The sequence below is a fragment of the Trachypithecus francoisi genome, unplaced genomic scaffold (genome assembly GCF_009764315.1).
Source record: "Trachypithecus francoisi isolate TF-2019V2 unplaced genomic scaffold, Tfra_2.0 Lachesis_group13, whole genome shotgun sequence".
In the NCBI taxonomy this organism is placed as follows: domain Eukaryota; kingdom Metazoa; phylum Chordata; class Mammalia; order Primates; family Cercopithecidae; genus Trachypithecus; species Trachypithecus francoisi.
In genome coordinates this window covers 82,437,231-82,457,093 of record NW_022681458.1, presented here as the reverse complement: position 1 = coordinate 82,457,093, position 19,863 = coordinate 82,437,231, and the positions used below count along the sequence as shown (strand labels likewise).

Genomic DNA, 19,863 nt, shown 5'->3' with positions numbered 1-19,863 from the left:
AAGGCGATGCTTAAAGAATGACAGGGACATGTCTAAAAAACACAGAGGTTGGCTTGCAGGGCTCCACCGGGCCTAACTAGGGATAATTTGAACATCACAAGTAATGACTGCAAGCAATTAGAATCCATTGAGTAAAACAGGAAATTCTGAGTCCATACTCATATAAAGTAAATGAATACATTAAAAGTTTGAGGACGTTTGGGGTATTTCCATGGTTTCAAAGCACTTCCTCACAAAATACTTATTAACTGCAAAGTGTGAAAGGTAACTTTATAGTGGAGATGCCTGGCAGACACCACCTTAATTAAGTGATCAAAGAGAGCATCATAGGTAAAGAAACAGTGGAATCACTCACCTCCTGATGGGGTGCAGTAAGGAGAACACAGCTTCACTTTGTTGATATTCCTGCCAAAAAGTTTCTGCCATGCAGACACTTCAAACAAACCAATCTGAGACACTCTGCAAAATCACAGGCCCATAATCTTCAATTGCGTCAAAGTCATGAAAGTCAAAGAAAGACCGAAGAGCTATTTCAGACTGAGAGAAACTTAAGAGACATAATTAATGTGTGATTTTGAATTGGATCTTTTTGCAATAAAGAACATTACTGGAATAATTGGTGAAACTTGACTGGGGTCTGAGGTTTAGTTGGTAGTAATGGGTCCGTGTTGTTTTGATGGTTGTGTTGTGGTCATGTAAGAGAATGTCCTTGTTTTTAGCAGGTAAGGGAGCATTTGTTCTGTGATCTGCTCTCAGGTAAATTAGGATACAAGTTCTTTATATTGTACTTGCAGCTCTGTGTTTCAAAATTTAAAAATATTTAATCAAATGGCATACCCACTTTTGGGAAAAATAGACATTATGAGGTAAACAAAATTCCCTTTAATTTAGAACAAAGCATGAGCATTTTCAGAAATTTTATATTTATGGTGGGTTATCTCTACCTTGCATCCCTGGGGCTCTCTATTCTCATTCCTTGGCTCTCAAGGGTCCTTGGATGGCAGAATAAAAAAGCACTATGATTTGTGAGAGCCCTAGGAAGGCTGCAGTATTAGGTAATGGAAAGGGTCATCATCCTACCTCCCGACTCACTGACCAGAGGAGGCAGCGACTGCCCAAATCAGCCAGCTCAGCGACTCACTTCTGAGCTGCTGCTTTGGGTGGAATGGAAGAAACTAGTTGGTGTCTTAGGTATAACATGAAGTGCTAAGTAAGTGGCAGGACTTGTGGCTTGCATCTCTTCTCCCATGTGAAGGGCCAAATGTGGAAATAAAAGGAGGATATGGAATTTTGCTGTTGCAGAGCTGTTTCATCCTTCAGAGTCATTGCAATGGGCTCTGTGAGAGGGATGAGGTATATCACTTAAGAACATGTGACAAGACTCAGAATACCTATTATGAGTCTATAGCCTACCAGAATCACTATCATGAAATGGTGCCTTGCTGTGCCGCCCTTGACTTTTATGAATGGGTCCTATCTGAAACAGGCTTGGGAAATTGTCATTGTAGTGGAGAAATGTGGTGGACACCACCCAGTACCCCTTGCAGCAGCCCCTGTACAAAGCTAGTAAATACTATCTTTCTCCAGAAAATCTGGCAGGCTTTATTCTTTTTGACAGTAAGAGCTACAGGTGCATGTTCTTTTCTCCCTTTTCACCTTGGCTGCCAGGAAACATAATTATTGAAGTTTAACTGTAGTGATGGTGGAGAACTTTTGGCCTATAGAGCTACATTCTGTGTATTCCTTATGTCTCTTCCCTGTTAATTTATCAAGTCCAGATTTCTACATTTCTAATTAATTGTGTTTCCTATACAGTTGCACTCAAATCTTGGTAAAATACAGGTTTGTAAAACCAAACAAAACAAAAAACTCCAGATCATTGGAAGAATTAAGTTGAAGGATACAAAATCTTCTCAATAAAATTGAACTAAATGTTAGGGAGAAAATAATAGTAATGGAAGTTCCTTCCTGTATTTCTTAGGAAAAATTGTTGTTCCTGGCTAGGAGGCCAGGAACAATATTTATGGTCTTGAACATGTGTCAAAGACATGAATTACAAAGTGGATAAAATGGGATTCCTGCCTAGGCTTCCCTGAAGAAAATAACAAATAGTTCTCAAGATATATGGAGGACATGGGAAAACGATACAGGTGTTTGCAAATCCATAATCTGATGTGTGGAGAACATGTGACCAAGGGTAAAAGAAGTCAAAATGACATTACTTGGAAAGTATCCGACACCCTGCTTTTTTTTTTTTTTTTTTTAAGACAGTTCTTTCTTCTTACACACTCCAGTATTTTCAGAGGAGAAGTGACAGCAATGTCAACTCTTTGGACATCTGCTCCAAGTCTCATTCTGGCAAGGACAGAACTATAAAAGACTTTGTCTGTCTGCCTGACAATTTCATCTCTCAGAAGGTAGAGGAATCGGTGAGGAAAATGGCTGCTCTCAAGTGAATTCTGATCAGTAAAAAAGGAACTGGTTGGAAATGTGGAAATACTGAGAATCTCAGGAGAGATGTTTTCATTATCTTCGCCCCCTCACAGAACTCCCACAGCTCTTTATTTAGATCTTTTCTTACTTCTCCTTATAATATTGTCACTTATAGACTTGTGTCTCTAAGATTGTCCCTTGAGGACTGGGACCACATCACATCATCTTTGTGTCTGCCAATGCTTGGGGCAGTTATCTTTTAAACAACAACAACAAAAATCGATCAAATATGTTTAGTTGGAATATGAGCATAGCGACTTGCATAATTTCAGGATAATGTGACAACATTCTTTAATAATTTTTTTTCTTGATCATAAAATGTTTTCATTGTTGAAAACTGGAAAAATTATTCAGGGAAGTATAAATGAGAAAATGCAAACTTTCTATAATCCTCTCACTTGATAAGCATTTTGCAGTACTTTCTCCGGTTATTTATTTTTGAGACATTCTATCTCTCTGTCACCTAGGTTACAGTGTAGTGGCGTGAACACAGCAGCCACTGCAACCTCAAACTCCTGGGCTCAAGCAATCCTGTCTGAGCCTCCCAAGTGGCTAGGACTACAAGTGTGTGCCACCACGCCAGGCTAATTTTTAAAATTTTCTTGTAGAGGTGAGTCTTGCTACATTGCCCAAGCTCGTCTCAAACTCGTGACCTCACTCAATCCTCTGGCCTTGGCTTCCCAGTGTTGAGATTACAGGCATAAGCCACTGTGCCCAGCCTCTCCTTGGGTTTTATACTTATTTCATACTTTTGATCATACTGTATCTACAGTTCTGTTCCTAACACTTTTTATTCACGTTATATCCTAAGCATTTTCCATGTCATTAAAATATCTTCATTTTAAAATGACTTCATATTATCTTGCATGTCTTTAGCATAACCACTGTCATTTAAAAAATAAAGCAACGTAGGGATTTTCACTGGCTACAAGTTGTAAGAATTGTGGTATGTCTGAGAAGTCAAAAAGGAAACCATTTCATCTGTAATAGCAAGATCCGGCAGGGCAGGGGAGACAGGTGAAGCCCCAAGTTCTCCCTCCGGTTTTGGGTTTTATCCTGAGTCAACTGTGGTACATCTGGAAGGGGAGTTGATGATGTGGAGTGACCAGGGCTGACGAGGAAGAGTTAAAGCTGGAAGGAATGCTCAACCCAGAGAAGAGCAGAGACACGGAGTCACGTTTCCACACTTGAAGTATGACTGACTCTGTGGCATCCTGGTTGGCAGCACTAGGGCCAGTAACTGGGAATTTCAAAGTCACAATTTGGACTCCTCTGCAAATAAGTTTGAGAGCTGTTCCCTAAAGATACCTGATGCCTTGTGAGGCAGGCAGTACCTGGTCCCCCAAAGTGTTCAAGTAGGGCAGGTGGCTTCAAGGATACTAGAGGATAGGAAATCCCTGCAGTCTGCTTTATGGTCTGGGTCTTGTGTGAGCACTGGAATAGCCTAAATCAAATCTTAAGTCTCTCAGAGTCGCATAAAAACATCGTATTACTTAATTCAAAGCCACGTTTTCAATTCTGAGCAGCCCAGAGACCTGCCATCGCTTGCTCGTGCCGAGTCACGTGGTCTGGGTAGGCGCGTGGTTTCCTCCCTAGCCACCCCCAGCTTCCCTGAACCTTCAAAGTCACATTTCAGTCACTCCTCATCTGACCAACAAAGCTCACAATGAAGGCGCTGCCAGCACAGGCAATAGCCTGCGCTCCAGTCTGAAGAGGAACCCCAAATTCAAGACCCCTGTCACCCAGTCTGTGTGCCCCGAGAGGCTAAACCTCAGCTCAGGGGCTTCCCGATGTCGGCTGCCGCGGGTCTGGGTTTCCGGCCTGCAGAGCTCGCGTCTGACGGCTGAGAAACAAAACGCCCTCCCTCTAGCGGCTCAAGCGCACACACTCTCTTGCCCTCCGCAGCCCCCGAGCGAGTCACCGGAGACTCTCTGGAGCCATTTCGCGGGGCTGGAATTCCTTCGCCCGGCGGAGCTCGGCGCGCACCCCTCAGCTGTGCCGAGGACCCTGCACCCGGGGCGCCCCGCGGCCACGTGACCGCCATCTGGCTCTCGGCCTGGACTGAGGGGGCTGAGCTCATCGCGTTGCTATTCGAGGGGCCGAGACTGCCTGGCCTTCCTCAAACCCTGAGCTCCCGGCTCTCCTCCCTCCCCCATCTACTTGACATCTCAGGCTTTTTGTGGAAGCGGCAGGGCGGTTGAGAGGTCGGTGACCTTTGTCCCAATGGCGCTGGCTCTTTTCCTTTTTGGCTACCCTAATGGAATGAGGATATAATCAGTCATATCTTAACATTCATTGAGCCCTGGCTCAGGCTGGGAGGCACTGCTTTTTTCCTAGTGAACGTTAAATCAGTATTTGTGGGATTTAAGCTCCAGCAGACAAACCTAGAGCCACTGGCCATGAAAGGTGTGGCAGTGGGGTGAAAAACGGGGCTTCCCCCTCCACTCCCTGGCTTTCCTCATCCCAGCCACTACGGGGCGGGGGGGAAATACGTAGACCACAGAGCATCAGCCACACCCTTTCTTCGAACCCCAGAATTCCACTTCAGTCCCAGAGCTTTCAGCTAGGTGGGGTTTATCCCCAAAGGTGCCACAACCCCTCTAGTTGTATAGGAGCTGTAGCTGTGAACCACCATCGCTGGCTCGATCCTCCCTTTTCCGTGGATTCGTGCTCCCGAGTGTGTTTACCACTTTCAGTACGTAACACAGCCAGATGGAGGGCCGCGGGCTTCAGCGGCGAGAAGCTACAAAAATAAGGTGAACAAAATTGAAGGTGCCCAGCAGCCTGAATTCCATTTCTTTCTTACCTTTGGTCATAGGAAGGGCCACTTAGGTGTGTGGCTGGAACGCAAAGTGAGACCAGAGCTTACATTCTTAGCAGCCTGGGTTTGTCTCAAGAGGCCATGCTTCTCTCCTCCCTGACATCTTGCTGTCAGAAGCACCAGTTAGCATCAGAGGAATGTTTCCTTCTCTCAAACAGCCATCAAGTACCAGCGCTTTCTTGGCTTCGGCAAGTGAAGTGCTGACCCCTCCCTTATCTAACTCACCCCACACACCATCCAGACGGCAGGGGAGGCACCCAGAAATGGAGCGGACTGCATGGTTTCCTTGTCCACTCTTTTTATCACCATGACAGAGCCACTGGACGCCAGGTAATAAATACTGAACCACCACACTAAAACATTTACTCCACTTTGGGCAGAAGGAGCCTATTTTGCATGTTAAGTGCCTCCTCTAAAGCAGTCAAGTGAGGGAAAGAGGAGTTCTCGCTCCTCCGTGAATGCTGCATGGGAGCCTCCAATCGGGAACAGCTGAACAGATAGCTCTGAAAGAGTACCCTGGTCATAAACGCATAGATAAGATCATCGGCGGGGGGGGGGGGGGGGGGGTTCTCGCCCACATGCTTCCTTACCACAGGTGGGAGGGCTGCTGCTAGGCAGTCTTCTTTGCTGAGCACTGACAAGCAATGAAATAGTTGAGGGGTAGCAGCAAGAAAGGAGGAAGAAAACGGGTCTGGTTCTTTAGTCTTTAAGAACAGACCACTAGAGGTGTATTTTGGGCTGGATATTTGCCGGGCCGACCATTGACGTGCTGAGTTGAAGGTTGATGTCTCTGGTTATTACACAGATTTAAATAACCAGCAAAAGGGGGTTGGAATGGTTTTTCCAATTCTTTTCAAGGAAATGTATTTTGAGGATATATTGAATCTGACATAACTTTCAACTCACTTTCAAACCAATCTACTGAGCTGAAGAAAGAGATCAGAAATGAAACGAAGTTCTGATATACTTAATCTACTTAAAAAAATTGACAAGAAAAATAAAATTTCAGATGTTTTTTATTCAAAGGTTCTCAAAAGAAATAAAACAGAAAAGCTAACAATCTGATCAAATGTACAGTTCAAAAATGTCTTTTGGCGTTTAACAACAAGTCCTAGGAAAGAAAACTACAGAGTTATCTTGAACCGGACAAATAAGTTACCACTGGCAAGTCTGTGGCACTAGTAAAACAAAAATAAAAAATTAACTCTCTTGATCATATAGATATCTCTATGAAAATCTTTTTTTTTCAATCTGTACAAAAGGTCTTTCTTCATAAATTAATTTTTTTTATAATTTAATGGCTGTCTACTATGTGATGTTTAACTGATCTTTTTTTATGTACAGAGGTTATGTTTCCCAAATCTTACCCAGACGAGTATGGCACTTAGTTCAGACATTTCTAGCAGCAGATTTCCCCTCCCCTCTAACCGAGCTATCAAATTTCTGTCTTAACTAATGCAAAAATATCAAGTAGTGAGAGACCCAGGTTTATAACTGTACTAGGTACACAGAGGGTGCTGCATTCAGTCTGGACTTTCACAAAGCAGTAATATTCCAGGGAGCATAGAACCAATAATACCACAACTTTAAAAAAATGAAACAAAAACAAAAACAAAAACACATTTCTCTTATGACTATGTAATTTTCACTAGAATCTACACTTCTCAGAGCAGCAAGGACTTTTGAAACTATGAAATGTCACTGACATCTATCATCAAATACAAGCATAAAATTTAAGAACTAAAAAATACTTGAAAGAAACAACTGCTTAGCCCTAGCTCCTGAGCTAGGAGGATTTGGTCTGTGGAAACAGGGAGGGCCAGCAACCTGTCCCAGCACAAAAGAAAATAGACTCTGAGGTAGATAACTGATCATACACAGCTGACCAGACAAGTACACAGTTTTGGAAGACAACTTAATTTACCATTGCTTTTAAAACATATGCAATTGCCTTAATAAAAGAGCTTTAATAACAGTGAATTATCTTATATGTACTAAAGTAGAAATAACTGTGTATTTATGAATCAGGAATTTCATAGTTTCAAAATTGGTTTTCTTTACACTTGAACACTTGTAGTGATGACGTAAAGTGTGGCACTGCTTGGATCCAAATCTTCCTTCATGCTTTTTTGTCTGTGTGTGTCCATACATCAATTAAAATTATAAAACCTAAATGCAAAGGTACAAAAAAGGCACATTCTCCTAACCGCAAACTGGTCCGGCAAAAATAAAGAGCACAGAAGATGTGATGCTGAGACAAGTTGGAGCTACTGGTTACTGGCTCTTCGGTCTTTGGTGAAGTTACCTTTAAAAGTGCCAAGTCATTTTTATTTTTCAAATTTACCTAATAGAGAGAGAGAGAGAGAGCTAGTAGCCAATCGTTTTGCTTCTATTCGTATCTCAGCTTATGTTTGAAGATAAATCCTTACTTTTAGCTTTTGCCACTTGGTTGCAATAGCAACATGTTTCGGTTTGCCAGATTTCAGGCATAATTCTCATTCTAAAGCACTATCATTAGTATAAAGGAAGGACAAAACATTCAGTGACTCCCCTCCCCCACCCCCATCCCCAACCCCAACACTACCTACACTAAATCTAGTACATCAAGTTAGTTTTTTTTTTTTTTTCCTGAAAAAAGGCAAAAAAGACTTTACATTGCATCATACAGCAGATATCCTAAATCAGTCAAACTATCAGAGGAAACTGTTGGCGTACAGCCTTACAAACAATTTACCCTAATAAAAGTTCCCCAGTCAGAAAATGTGTTTCACACAAAACATTTTTCCCTTCTTGCATTTCACTACCTTACACATTATGTGAAAAATCATTAAAAACACCTACTACATATTTAAAAAAGCCAAAATTTCAGCAACTTTTATTGACTACCTTTTAAAAGCCCTATGCTGCTGTTTTACAAGGCATAATAGACCAGCTCATTTGGTCAAAGCATTCTACATCATTAGTTTGAACTAACTTTTACTGAAACAGCTACAGCATCAAAAGAGTTAAGGCAAATTGGAATTCATAGAAAAGGATAAGACACTTCACACTACGTTGAAAGAAAGACAGAAAGCTAAGAAAAGAGACACTGACGGCAACACTGAATTACAGCAACACTCGCACTGCAAGCACAGAACACCATGGGTGAAGTCGGACTATTTAAACTTCAGAAAGCCCATTTCATACAGCTGGAAAAAAAAAACACAAATTAAACACAAAATGAACAAAACCACAAAAATCCGGTCATGCACTTGGATAAGTCTTCATGGTCTTTGTGCATACCCAGAAAATTGAAGTTTTCTTTTTTTTTTCTTTTTTCTTTTTTTTTTTTTTGCATCATAACATTTGATAAAAATCTTTTGTTTTTGTTTTTTGTTTTTGTTTTTTTACTAAAATAAACCTGTTCGGGGGAACAGCTACTAGATGAATTTAAGGGTTTTATGCACCTTATAGAACTTATAGCAAAAATAGTTTTAGTTGATTTCATTATAAATAACGTTTTCAAGAACCTGTGCAAAACTGTCAATAATTTCCTAAAGCACAATTGATCAGAAAAATCCATGATTGTTCAGCCTTCACACCCTTCTTCATGTAAGAACACCTTTCTATACATCTGGAAGAGAAAAATAAAAGACAAATGCTTTTGTAGATTTGGTGTGATACACTACAGAGCTTTGTAATCTGTTTCTTGTTTTAAAGAGATACGTGTTTGAAAAAGGCTATGCTCCTCACTGGTGGTAGACTGATAAATGCAAACTCTGGAACTGATGGTTACTTTCAATGCCTGTCACATCCAGGACTCGCAAAATACTTTATTTAATTTAGAGCCAAATTCATGTGGGTTTCTAAAGAGTGACTTTATGAAATCAAAAATACTATTATCACCAGGGCAATCCAGAAACCAGGGTATTCTAAGTTCTACACAGCTGTTTTATTACAGTCTGCATGGTAAAGTGAAAAGTTTTGAAATTTGTGGTTCAAGTGAGAGCTGGAAATACAATCTTTCAATCTAAGGATATTGACATTTATCTAAATTCATAATCAAGATGTTGCTAAACTTGTAATGCTAGATTAAGCAACATCTTATGCTATGGGTCCTCTGGTTTCTGAGTATTAAAGTAATATAGGATACTGTATTATAGGACAATTTTGGTACTTGGTGTTCTCTGATGTTACAGATTTTTATTTTTTTCTTTTTAGTGGGGAGAGTAGTTACACATTTGGCTTCAGTATAAAGCATTCTTTTTAGACAAAATGATTAATCTTAAATTCATAAAATCACTGATTGTAATATTTCAACAAGACTGGATGCCTGGGCCATGATTAAAGCAGCATGATAAAATCTGATTTATCTCAATCACCATTTTGATTTAAAAAAAAGCCCCATAGCTTGAGCCCCCCAGTTACAGAGACCCTTCCCTCATACCTCACAGTTACTTATTGGGTTGAAAGGTATATGGAGAATGGTCATTAGATGTCTCCACAGCCACCTGCTGTTGACCACTTGCCTCCTACAACGAACAAAGCAGAATGGATGAGACACGTTAGTGAAAAAACCTCAGTTCTGCTACTTAGGCCTGACTGAATCCAACAGTCCCTTAAAAGCAGTTACTCTTTAAAGTAAATTTCTTCACGTCATGCAGAGCTTTCAAGGTTAATCATTTCCCTAAGCAGCTGGCATGTCTAATAGACCCAAAGCACCTCCCATCCAAATGTTTATGACTTTCCTATTTTTATCAAGCTACAGTGTATCAAACAAATCTCTTACCCTTTTATCCCCTGGGGACAGATGTGATTTGGAATTCAGTATTTTCAGATTTTATAATCTGAAATGTGGTATGCATATGCTGTATATCATATAATGCCTCCAGTAGGGTCTAGGGCAGCACCTCATAAGCAAACATATTAATAGTTCTACACTGGAAGCCATGAATGAAGCAGCACAGTTACGTGGGATCAAGATTTTGTCTCATCTCAGTTCAAGTTGGGTTTTGTGATAGGTTAGGTTTTATGCTAAAGTAGTTAGAAAGATAATTTTTATTTTCAGATTTCTTTTTGAGTTTCAGACTGAAGATAAGGAATTGTAGGCTCTGGTAATTGTGGTTGTCAGTAACTGCGCAAACAGAAGTAAAATACTACTACCACCACCTCCAACAACTACTGCTACTATACTACTACTGCTACTACTGCTACTACTATCACCACTACCACCACCAGCACCTCCACCAACAGGCCAGAGTCCTACGATCCTTTCCTGGAACTGGAACCTTTGGGATCTGCCTAATGGGCAAGATCAACTGGATTGATACATTTCCTTGAAATTTTAAGGATATTTAGCAGGAAAATGCTACATTTTTCTCTTTAACCGTAATTTAAATGCTAGACTTCTTTCTTCGATATCAGTATCTTCCATAACAAGAACAGTTATCTAGCCATACTAACAGCCTCTGTAAAAACAGGTATGGTTTCTTCTTCATCCCTGGAGCAGTTTCAAAACAGCTTTCTCTTTTCCACTAAGTATCTTAACTACAACTGATTTCTTTTCATCATTATTAATTATCATGGATATGATCTTTAGTACTGGGACTGCAAACTCCAGATTTATCTTAATTTGTCTGTAGTATCGTTTTATAAGAGACAAGACAGAACCTTCGATGCGTATGAAAGACACTATAACCTTAGAAAATATTTCTGGGAGTCTTAGAGGTGTGGCCTGGATGTTGTTACCCTAATTTGTCATGATCATAGCTCACTGCAGTCGCAAACTCCAAGGCTCAAGGTTTCTTTCTGCCTCATACTCCTGAGTAGCTGGGACTACAGGTCCATGCCACCATGTCTAGCCAATTTTAAAACAATTTTATTTTTTGTAGAGATGGGATCTCGTTGTGTTGCCCAGGCTGGTCTCTAACTCCTGACCACAAGCAATCCTCCCTCCTCAGCCTTCCAAAATGTTGGACTTACAGGCATGATCTACCACATCTGGCTAAACGCAATTCTTTATCCAAATATTTGAAAATCTGGTAGATTTTTCTGAGTTTAATTTACCCCTTTCTGAAACTACTTATAGCCAGAATGGTCACTGGATGGTCTCTACCAACCTCAACAGGAACCGCTGTCGTCTGCATGTGTGCATACTGTGGCAAGTAGGCTCCTTGCATAGCTGATGTTGCAGGCATATACTAGAAAGAAGAATGAGATCAGAATGGGCAATGGTAAACTGAAAAATCTGGAGTACTTACGGAAATTATGAGATGGATATAATGTATTTGGAAATCTCAAAGAAGAAATTTAAATGGGCTACCTCAAAGCTTAAATAGTGCATATAAATATGTCATATGGAAGGCAAACTGTTTTCTACTTTCTGAATCTGCTAAACTAAAAATCCCGTTTCTTTGGATTTGCTAATAAAGTGAAGATAAAGAAGTTTATCATGGGGAAGATAAAAAAGTTTGTCACTCTCAAGAATTCAGTATCATTAATGTGTGATTTTAGAAGATCTCTCCTCAAAGGACCTCATTATTTTCTAGTAGCCCCCTAAACTAGTACCTAGTATTGTTTCTACAGGTGGAGCCCATCCACAGGGGTAAATGACTTATTAGACCTCTAACAGGTCACTGCATTAGGCAGCAGAGCCCGGCTTTTCTGACACTGACCATCATTCTTTCCCAAAGGCAGGAGAAATTTCTAGTCAATCTCATTGGATATGTGTGGCCCTGGCTTAGCCTTCACAAGAAAGGGCTGTGGGGTTTGAATATATGAGGGGAAAACGCACCACCCTTTGTTCTTTTAAGCCACTACAGAATACAGGCTAAATTAAAATCCTTTAGCCATCTTACCAGCAAACTGCTAAGCATCAAACCTGGAAGCTGATCTGGTGCCAGCTCAACCTCATTACCCAAAGGAGTCCCCTGGACTTTGGTGAAATATTTCAATATTAAGATCATGATTCAATGCTCCCAAACTCCATAAAAGAAGAAATAAGCGAGAAATAATTTCCTGCTTTTAGCATCTTTTGTTACTTTGTCTTTTGCTTCATGACACTGCCACAGGGACAGTGGTACTAGTTATATAAATGACAATAGTCATAAAAGGCTAGATGTGGCCAGGTGTGGGTGCTATATTCTTGTAAAGGAGAGATACCCAGAGAGTAGACTTTCAGTTCATCAATTAATCAAGAAATAGCTGAGTATTTACTTTATGGAAGGTTATGTGGAGGGAAGAGAGGAGATTAGACATAATCTGTTATCATAGAGCCTGTCATTTGATAGGGAAGATACAGGCCGCATTAATTTACCCTCCTCTGTTTACAGAGACACATAATATTAATTTGCCACCTACTGTTCCGGTGCTGCCTAGTGACAGATGACTCATCTGCTGGGCCAGAGGGCTGATCATCGATGCGGGCTGTAGTGACATGGTGTGCTCCATTGAGGGAGTTAACACGGCACCCTGGGGAGTTGGACACAAGAGTAAAATTAGACAAACTGAGGCAAGAGTCAAGATCCTGTAATTACCTTTTGCAAAGGAAATACCTTGGTTTGTTTAAGAATGTGAAGCAAAAACAACCTCCCTCAATCTTGCAAATGGCATCATAAACAGTTTCCTAAAAATCTTCTAAATTGCTCTTCCTGAGAGTTTTGTAAGAGCATTAGGGGAAATGATATTTTGGCATTCACTTCACAACAATCCCTGTATTAAAGCCACTGGTCCCTCCTTTCCCTCCCTTTCCCTTCACTTCCTGTAACTGGAAGCAAGCTAGTCCAGCAGGAGGAGCTATCATAGGAAAAACAAACTGATTATCACTGCCTGCCTAGGGTTACAAAATGCTTTCTTAAAAAAAAAAATACTGGAAAAAAAAGGCAGTTGATGTTTTCTCCAGTCACAAAACAATGTATTATATTTAATAAGATCAGTACAGTATTTTGTTTAACAAGGTTCTATCCAGATAATCATTTGGTTCAATATCAGGTTGTTAGGATTGAGAGCACATTTCTTCATTCACTCAGTGTTTCTCAGAACTTTAACTTACATTTTGGTGCCTGTGAGGGAAGACAATTAAGATATGAATAATAATCTGAGTCCAGATTCTTTTATTTCATTTGAAAAAATGTTGGTCATTAAAATCACATTAAATATATTCAAGAAAATAGGAGGAAAAAAAATCGCTTCTAACTCAGCCAGTCTAATACAACCACTGTTAGCAATGTCAGGGTACTACTGCCAGATCCTAGCCTCTGTGTGTTTCTGTACAGGCTCAATCAGAGCGCATCAACAATTTCATATCCTAGGTTTGTGCTCTTAACTTAGCATTCTATTCTAACCATTTACGTAGCTTATGGAAAAACTATCATTATTATCATTTTTTAAATGGTTACATTGATTGTATAAACCAAAATTTAATGAACTCTTTATTTTTGGACTTTTGCAATCACCTCATTATCTGAGTATTCTGACATGCTCTGTAACTACTAACATATGTTTTGGTATCATTGTACCTGGCATCCCTTAAATACAACTGTTATTTATTGATAATTAGATAGACAATCTAGGACACAGTTAGGTGTACAGGCACTTTAATTCTGGTTTAAATCAGGCAGTTTAAAGCTGGGTGGGGAAAGGTAATGAATCCTCAGATAGCAACCTTCTGCGCACATTCCTAATGTCTCCTCAAAGATGTTAAGCTCAGATACGTGCAGTCTTTTTCTCAAATGTTGCCAAAAAGAAAAAAGATATAGATGTGGGTCAGAGATAATGTTTGTCCTTAATACATTCTGTTAGAATTTTTTTTTTTTTTTAACATGCATCATCAAAAAGCATGTGGTAACACAGAAATGACTCAGAAGCCTAGAAGATGGTGGAGGAGCTTCCTGCTCTTTTTTCTCATTCATTGGCACCATCTGTAATAGGAAGTCCTCATATTCAAAGTAGGTTGATTTCCAAGGATTCCAAAATAGGGTAGCATGGAGTATCAGGGACATAGATTGCTGCGGGCATGTGTGGATCAGTGCATGTATATTACGTATATTATGTACACATGTACATAATAAGTGTGGGTCTGAAGATGTGTCTATGTATGTGCACATGTATAGATCTATATGTATGTGCATATATCACACAAAACATATACATGTATCAGAAAGCGCCTCTCCTATGTCATCACCTAAACATGCTTTATCTGCTTCTTAAAGGTCATCTCAGCAATTTCTCATTCAGAACCTGTTATCCCTGGATTGCTATTTCATACACATGGTCTTACGTTGCAGTATCCACTTTAAAAGGTATCCCAAGACAAATTGCTGTCTGAACATAAGGCCAAGAATAGAGTTCTTTTTCTAAGCAACCAAATCTGTTTTTATTTTACACATATTGTGAACCATATTGCTTACCAGGATTCCCATTTTGCATCAGTTACTAGAAAGCTTAGAGCCAAATTTGTGATTTTCTCATGTGAACATGCAGGTAACTGTGTTGGACATCCTTAGCCTTATTGTAACTTTGTTCTCCATATGTATTTTTCAATTTTCAAACCCTTCTTCCACAAACTAGATATTCCACAAACTAGATCTTATATGTCTTTGAAAAACACATGGAATACACTATATAATAAGGTAAAGTATAACTCACTCAATAAAAAAATGGGACATATATGAATGCTCACATGATTAAGAAATCACATTTGTTATTTACCAAATAGTGTGCTACCACTTTAGTATTTATAATCTCCATAGAAAGGCTAAGTAACACTGATGAAAATCTTATCTTGGTTTTGAACTTTATATCTGCATTAAACAGAATGTAAAAAATGAGAGCAGTTTTGTCCCAAGTACTATTAAAAATGTAGCCCCTCAATTGAGTGAGCTCTAAAGAGCTGGTATGAATAAAAAAATGGTGCCCTGCCTCAAATATGATATATTTTAAGTTCTTATAGAAAATTTAACTTAATATCTTCTACCAAGTTGTTTTATGACAAGGATGAGAAGAAGTTTTATAATGAATTTGTACAATCTCGTATTCCATGTTTAAAATTTCCCAAATCCTATACCACCCTTGGCAAATGGTTTTAACCCAGAGAGAATATACACATAACTTACTTGTAAAATACAAAGTCATTAAGATGAAAAACTTACAGGGTGCTGTAGAATATATGGTTGAGGTTGCATCCAAGAAGGACTTTGCACCTAGAAAAGGGAGGATTTTGAAAGAAATATTGATTTTCATTGTAAAGCTTACCTATTTCTTTAGAACTCTTTTTAATCATGTTAAAAAGCTACAGAAAGAAAACAAGGAAACAATACTATCAATGATTAAAAAGATTAAGGCAGTTAGAATTCTTGGCAAACTGGTCACTCTGAATAGGATGAAATGATTATTTAGAAACAATTTCTATTTGCCCACTCAAGAAGTAATTGTTGAGTATCAGGCAACAAAGAGAAAAAGGCGAAAAAGACATGGGCCCCACCCCCAAGAAATTTACTATCTATGCAAGGGAGATAAACACAGAAACAACTCAAATAAAGAGTGAAAAGTGTTAACAATCAAGGTATGAACTAGGTGCTTTAGAATTACACATGAATGACGATTAATTCCAGCACATCTTATTAGAAGTTAACCCTTAAAGTATGTGCTTATTTAATACAAATAACAAAATTCAATTTCTCTTTGATACCTAGGACATTAGTTTTAGAAATCTTGTATTGTGGTCAACAATTTCTAGTTAGTGCAGAAAATAAAAATCTGACATTCATATTAAGGAAATTAAACTTCAGTAACTAGATTTTGACATCTACAGTCAAATGGGCATCCACACAGTAGACCCTCTGAATTGAGAAATAAAGATGTGAGAGTCAGGTTTTGTGGCAGGAAAGAAAGCATGTGTAGTCTGCCACTCAAGAGAAAAACGTATCAGCCCATTTCTTGATGCCCAGAGCTTTCCAGAGTCTATGTAATTTTATAGTAAGTTTCAGTTTCCAATTCTTAACAACAAAACCCTCCTGCATTTTATCCCCTATTGTTAACTTCAGAGGTTGAACAGAGAGGATATGGGGAAGAGTCATGGGGGAAGAATGTATTGTGATTTACCTTGATAGCAGAGCCCCGATACTTGTTTTCTCTGGTTTCCTTTGCCACCTAAGGCAGACCAAAGTTAAGTGCTTCTGCCTTGTTAACATTTCAGTTATCTGGACTGTAGCCTTTCCCCATTGGGGTTGGTGGTTTCTTGCAGCTGCCAATTTCTCAAATCCAATTGCATAAGCTTACGGTGGTTTAGTGGAGAAAGGCCCACTCCAACACGAGTGCAGGGCCCTCACTGGATATATGATGGGAAGGCAAACAACTCCCTATAGACCCTAATTTGGGCCAGATGCCCCCATTTTTTATATGCTTCAGTGGTCTTAATAATCTAATAGCTTATAGCATTACATGATTAAGGAGGTATGACATCTAATTTTCTTTCTTAAGCAGCAAATCAGCTGCTGTCAATTTCTATTCCTCAATTTTCTAATTATAAAATGGGAATAATAATGTTTTGTAAACTCTTTACTATTGGTTCTTAACCTCTTTAGGGTCATGGAGCCCTCTGAAAACCTAATTAGGGAAATAGAACATTTTTCCCCACTTAATTGCACATACACAAGCAACATTTTGCAAACAGCTTAAGGAGTCACAGACGACTGACCCTACTAGGCCCTGAACTTATGGAGTTAAAAATCAGTCTTAGAGGCTATGGCACTGAGTGTCAGGCAATACAATGAAATTCCTATGTATCTTAGAGAAATGCAGAATGCCCAGGAGAGGAAATACGGCCTTTGAAATATGTTGTTTCCAGTTAGCTATATCAAATCTATTACTGACACTGATCTCCTAATTTTTATTGTACAAAATGGTTCTGTGGCCAGAATGCACACTGGTTTTATATTAAAGAGGGAAAAAGAGGTGTTGGAGAAATGTGTTAATAGCTGTAATATCTATAGCAACATAAATTCAAATTAATACTTATAATCTTTCATTTGCCTAAGAATAACTTACACTTGCCCCTATTTTTAGTAACATATAAATGACAGAGGTTTCCAAGTTCAGACAGTTAAGAAAGACTACCTTTTCATGCCAGGCACAGGAATTGTTTATTAGGGAAGTGCACTAGAGCAGATCTCACCGAGTCTTATACAGTCAAGGAAAGGATAGGAATCCTAAATCCAAAACAACTAAAGCAGCATTAAATTAGTCAGTACTACACCCAGCAGAATGAAGCATCAGAATAAGTAACATAATAATCCAGAGAGAATAAAGAAAAGAAAATGAGTGATAACTCAGGGAAAGGAGGCTGTAAGAGCTTAGAAGCTTAGGAGACTGTGAATGATAATGTCAACCTTCAGTTTTAGTGCATGATAATGTCAACCTTCAGTTTTAGTGCACCTAATTTACTTCCATTATTCAAAACCATTTTTATGTTTTTAGACAGAATTAGTTATATGACATTGCTTATTTTGGCCAATTCATTATTTAAAAGTATAACTAATATACCCTTATTATCAGCCACCTAATCCTGCATATTAATAATAATCACAGCTAACATTAACTGAGTGATAATGATATGCGAGGTCCTCGGCTGGGCTCTTTATACAGTCTCATTTGGTTTTTATAATTCTCTCAAGACTATGAGATAGAAACTATTATTATCCCCATTTTAAAGATGAGGAAACTGAGGCTTATAGAAGTTAAAATAACACAACTATTAGATTACATATTGTAGTCCCCTAACCCCAGAAATTACGACTACAACATCTAATTGTTTAAAAATCAATAATACACAAAAATTTAGTCACACAGGACCCCGATGGTCAACAAAAGGAAACTCTGTTCCCACATGTCTGCAACTGAACTCCATTATAAGGTTCCTATCTTGGGCCCAGGCAGTAACCCTGTTAGAGGTTTTCTGACACAGGAGGGGAAATGCATGTACACTACTGGCTTCATGGCAGACAGGAGCTACCTTTGCATTCAAATCAAATCAAATCTTGAAATATAAGGCACTTCAAGAGTTTTTGTTTCTAAGTTGGGAATTTAAGGTAAAGCCTCCCACGCAATAACCTAAACAGGAAGTCCCATTTTTGCTTTTATATTTTTGCCTCAAATGTCAGCTGCATTGCTCACTTAATGCTACCTACTAGAGACACATCTTTGTGTATTACCATGTTTACTTGTTCTTTTATCAGTTCCTGCTGATGAATAAACAAAAGCAAGGGTACACACCTACTTTGTATTACATCTAATGGCAATTCTCTTAAGTTTCCATTTTTGGGAAACATGGTGTCCAAAAGCAGGGCTCCTTGGTGAAGGAAGTGTTTGGGTTCATTCCAATTCCAAAATGCTATGATTCCAAGGACTGACCACTGACAACCATTTTCCTTTGCTTTACATTCTCCTATACATAATAAATCATCCTGCCAAATACAAAGCAGCTCATACTAAATTGGGTATCCAAGCTGCATAATATTTGACTCAAATTTCATAAATGCTCAAAATTTTAAGACACATAAAAATGTAGCAGAGATTCATGGTCCACAAGTGGTTATACTGCTGACGAATCCTAAAGGTACAAACCTGGTAGGCAGATACAGGAGATGCAATATAGGGTGTAATAGAAGTTTGAGTGATCATTCGGTTTGTAGCAATACTGTATGGTGAAGGATAAAATCTAGAACAAACACAAAAGCCTTTATTAAGTAATCCTTTAAATAGAATAATTCATGGAACAAATGTCTAATATTTTCCACCTTCACATTTTCATTTTCCCTCAAGCCATTATGGATTTATCTTAATGACATACCCGTTCTGTATAGCAGCTGTGGTTGGGTCGTAAGTAAGTGTCATTCCAGCCTATGGGAAAGAGAAAGAAATATGAACACTCATCTAGAAAGGCATGAATTAAAAATTCTATTTCTAGCCAGGTGTGGTGGTGTGCACCTGTAGTCTCAGCTGCTGGGGATGCTGTGGTGGGAAGATCCCTTGAAGCCCAGGAGTTCGAGGCTGTAGTTAGCTATGATTACATCACTGCACTCCAGCCTGGGCAACAGAAGGAGACCCCTGTCTCTTAAAAAAAGTGGGGGGTGGAATTTGCACTTAAGAGTCTAATAACATTTGTTAAAATTGGGAGTTTGTTAGTCAAAATAACTATAAATATGATAATTAATCTCTGGACCTGCACTGTCCCATATGATAGTCATGAGCCACATGCAGCTATCTACATGAAAAATCGATCTCTCTAGCATACTAGCTACGTTTCAAGTGCTCAGAGAGCCACCTGTGGCTGGTGGCTGTTATTGGACAGTGCAGATTCTAGAACATTTTCCCTAGACATTCTTGGATCAATATATTATTGTTTTTAAAATAATAATTCATGGAAAGTCAATAGATGGAAATGGAAGTCCAACATTTTATTAGGAAATTGAGAGTTTTAATTAAAAAAGAAAACTATTCAAAAGAGAGGTTAAAAAAACCTCAACTCAATGATAAATGTACTATTTATATATACATATTCATAGTATTATTTA

The 19,863-nt window shown here is 38.9% G+C and overlaps 1 protein-coding gene across 10 annotated transcripts in view; it reads right to left on the bottom strand.

Moving 5' to 3' along the window:
* Nucleotides 1-6,312: 6,312 nt before the first annotated feature.
* The window catches only part of RBMS1 (RNA binding motif single stranded interacting protein 1), a 215,636-nt gene continuing 202,085 nt past the window's right edge, over nt 6,313-19,863 (bottom strand). For 8 of the 10 annotated variants that reach the window (XM_033231317.1, XM_033231318.1, XM_033231321.1 and 5 more), the window contains 8 exons: nt 19,140-19,189; nt 18,914-19,007; nt 16,394-16,441; nt 15,442-15,492; nt 12,653-12,763; nt 11,413-11,493; nt 9,741-9,825; nt 6,313-8,927 (listed from right to left, as the gene is read on the bottom strand). In XM_033231317.1, the coding sequence (XP_033087208.1) occupies nt 9,748-9,825; nt 11,413-11,493; nt 12,653-12,763; nt 15,442-15,492; nt 16,394-16,441; nt 18,914-19,007; nt 19,140-19,189 (513 nt within the window). In that variant the 3' untranslated portion in view covers nt 6,313-8,927; nt 9,741-9,747. The remainder of the gene's footprint in view (nt 8,928-9,740; nt 9,826-11,412; nt 11,494-12,652; nt 12,764-15,441; nt 15,493-16,393; nt 16,442-18,913; nt 19,008-19,139; nt 19,190-19,863) is intronic. The other 2 variants (XM_033231322.1, XM_033231323.1) reach the window with 1 other exon arrangement.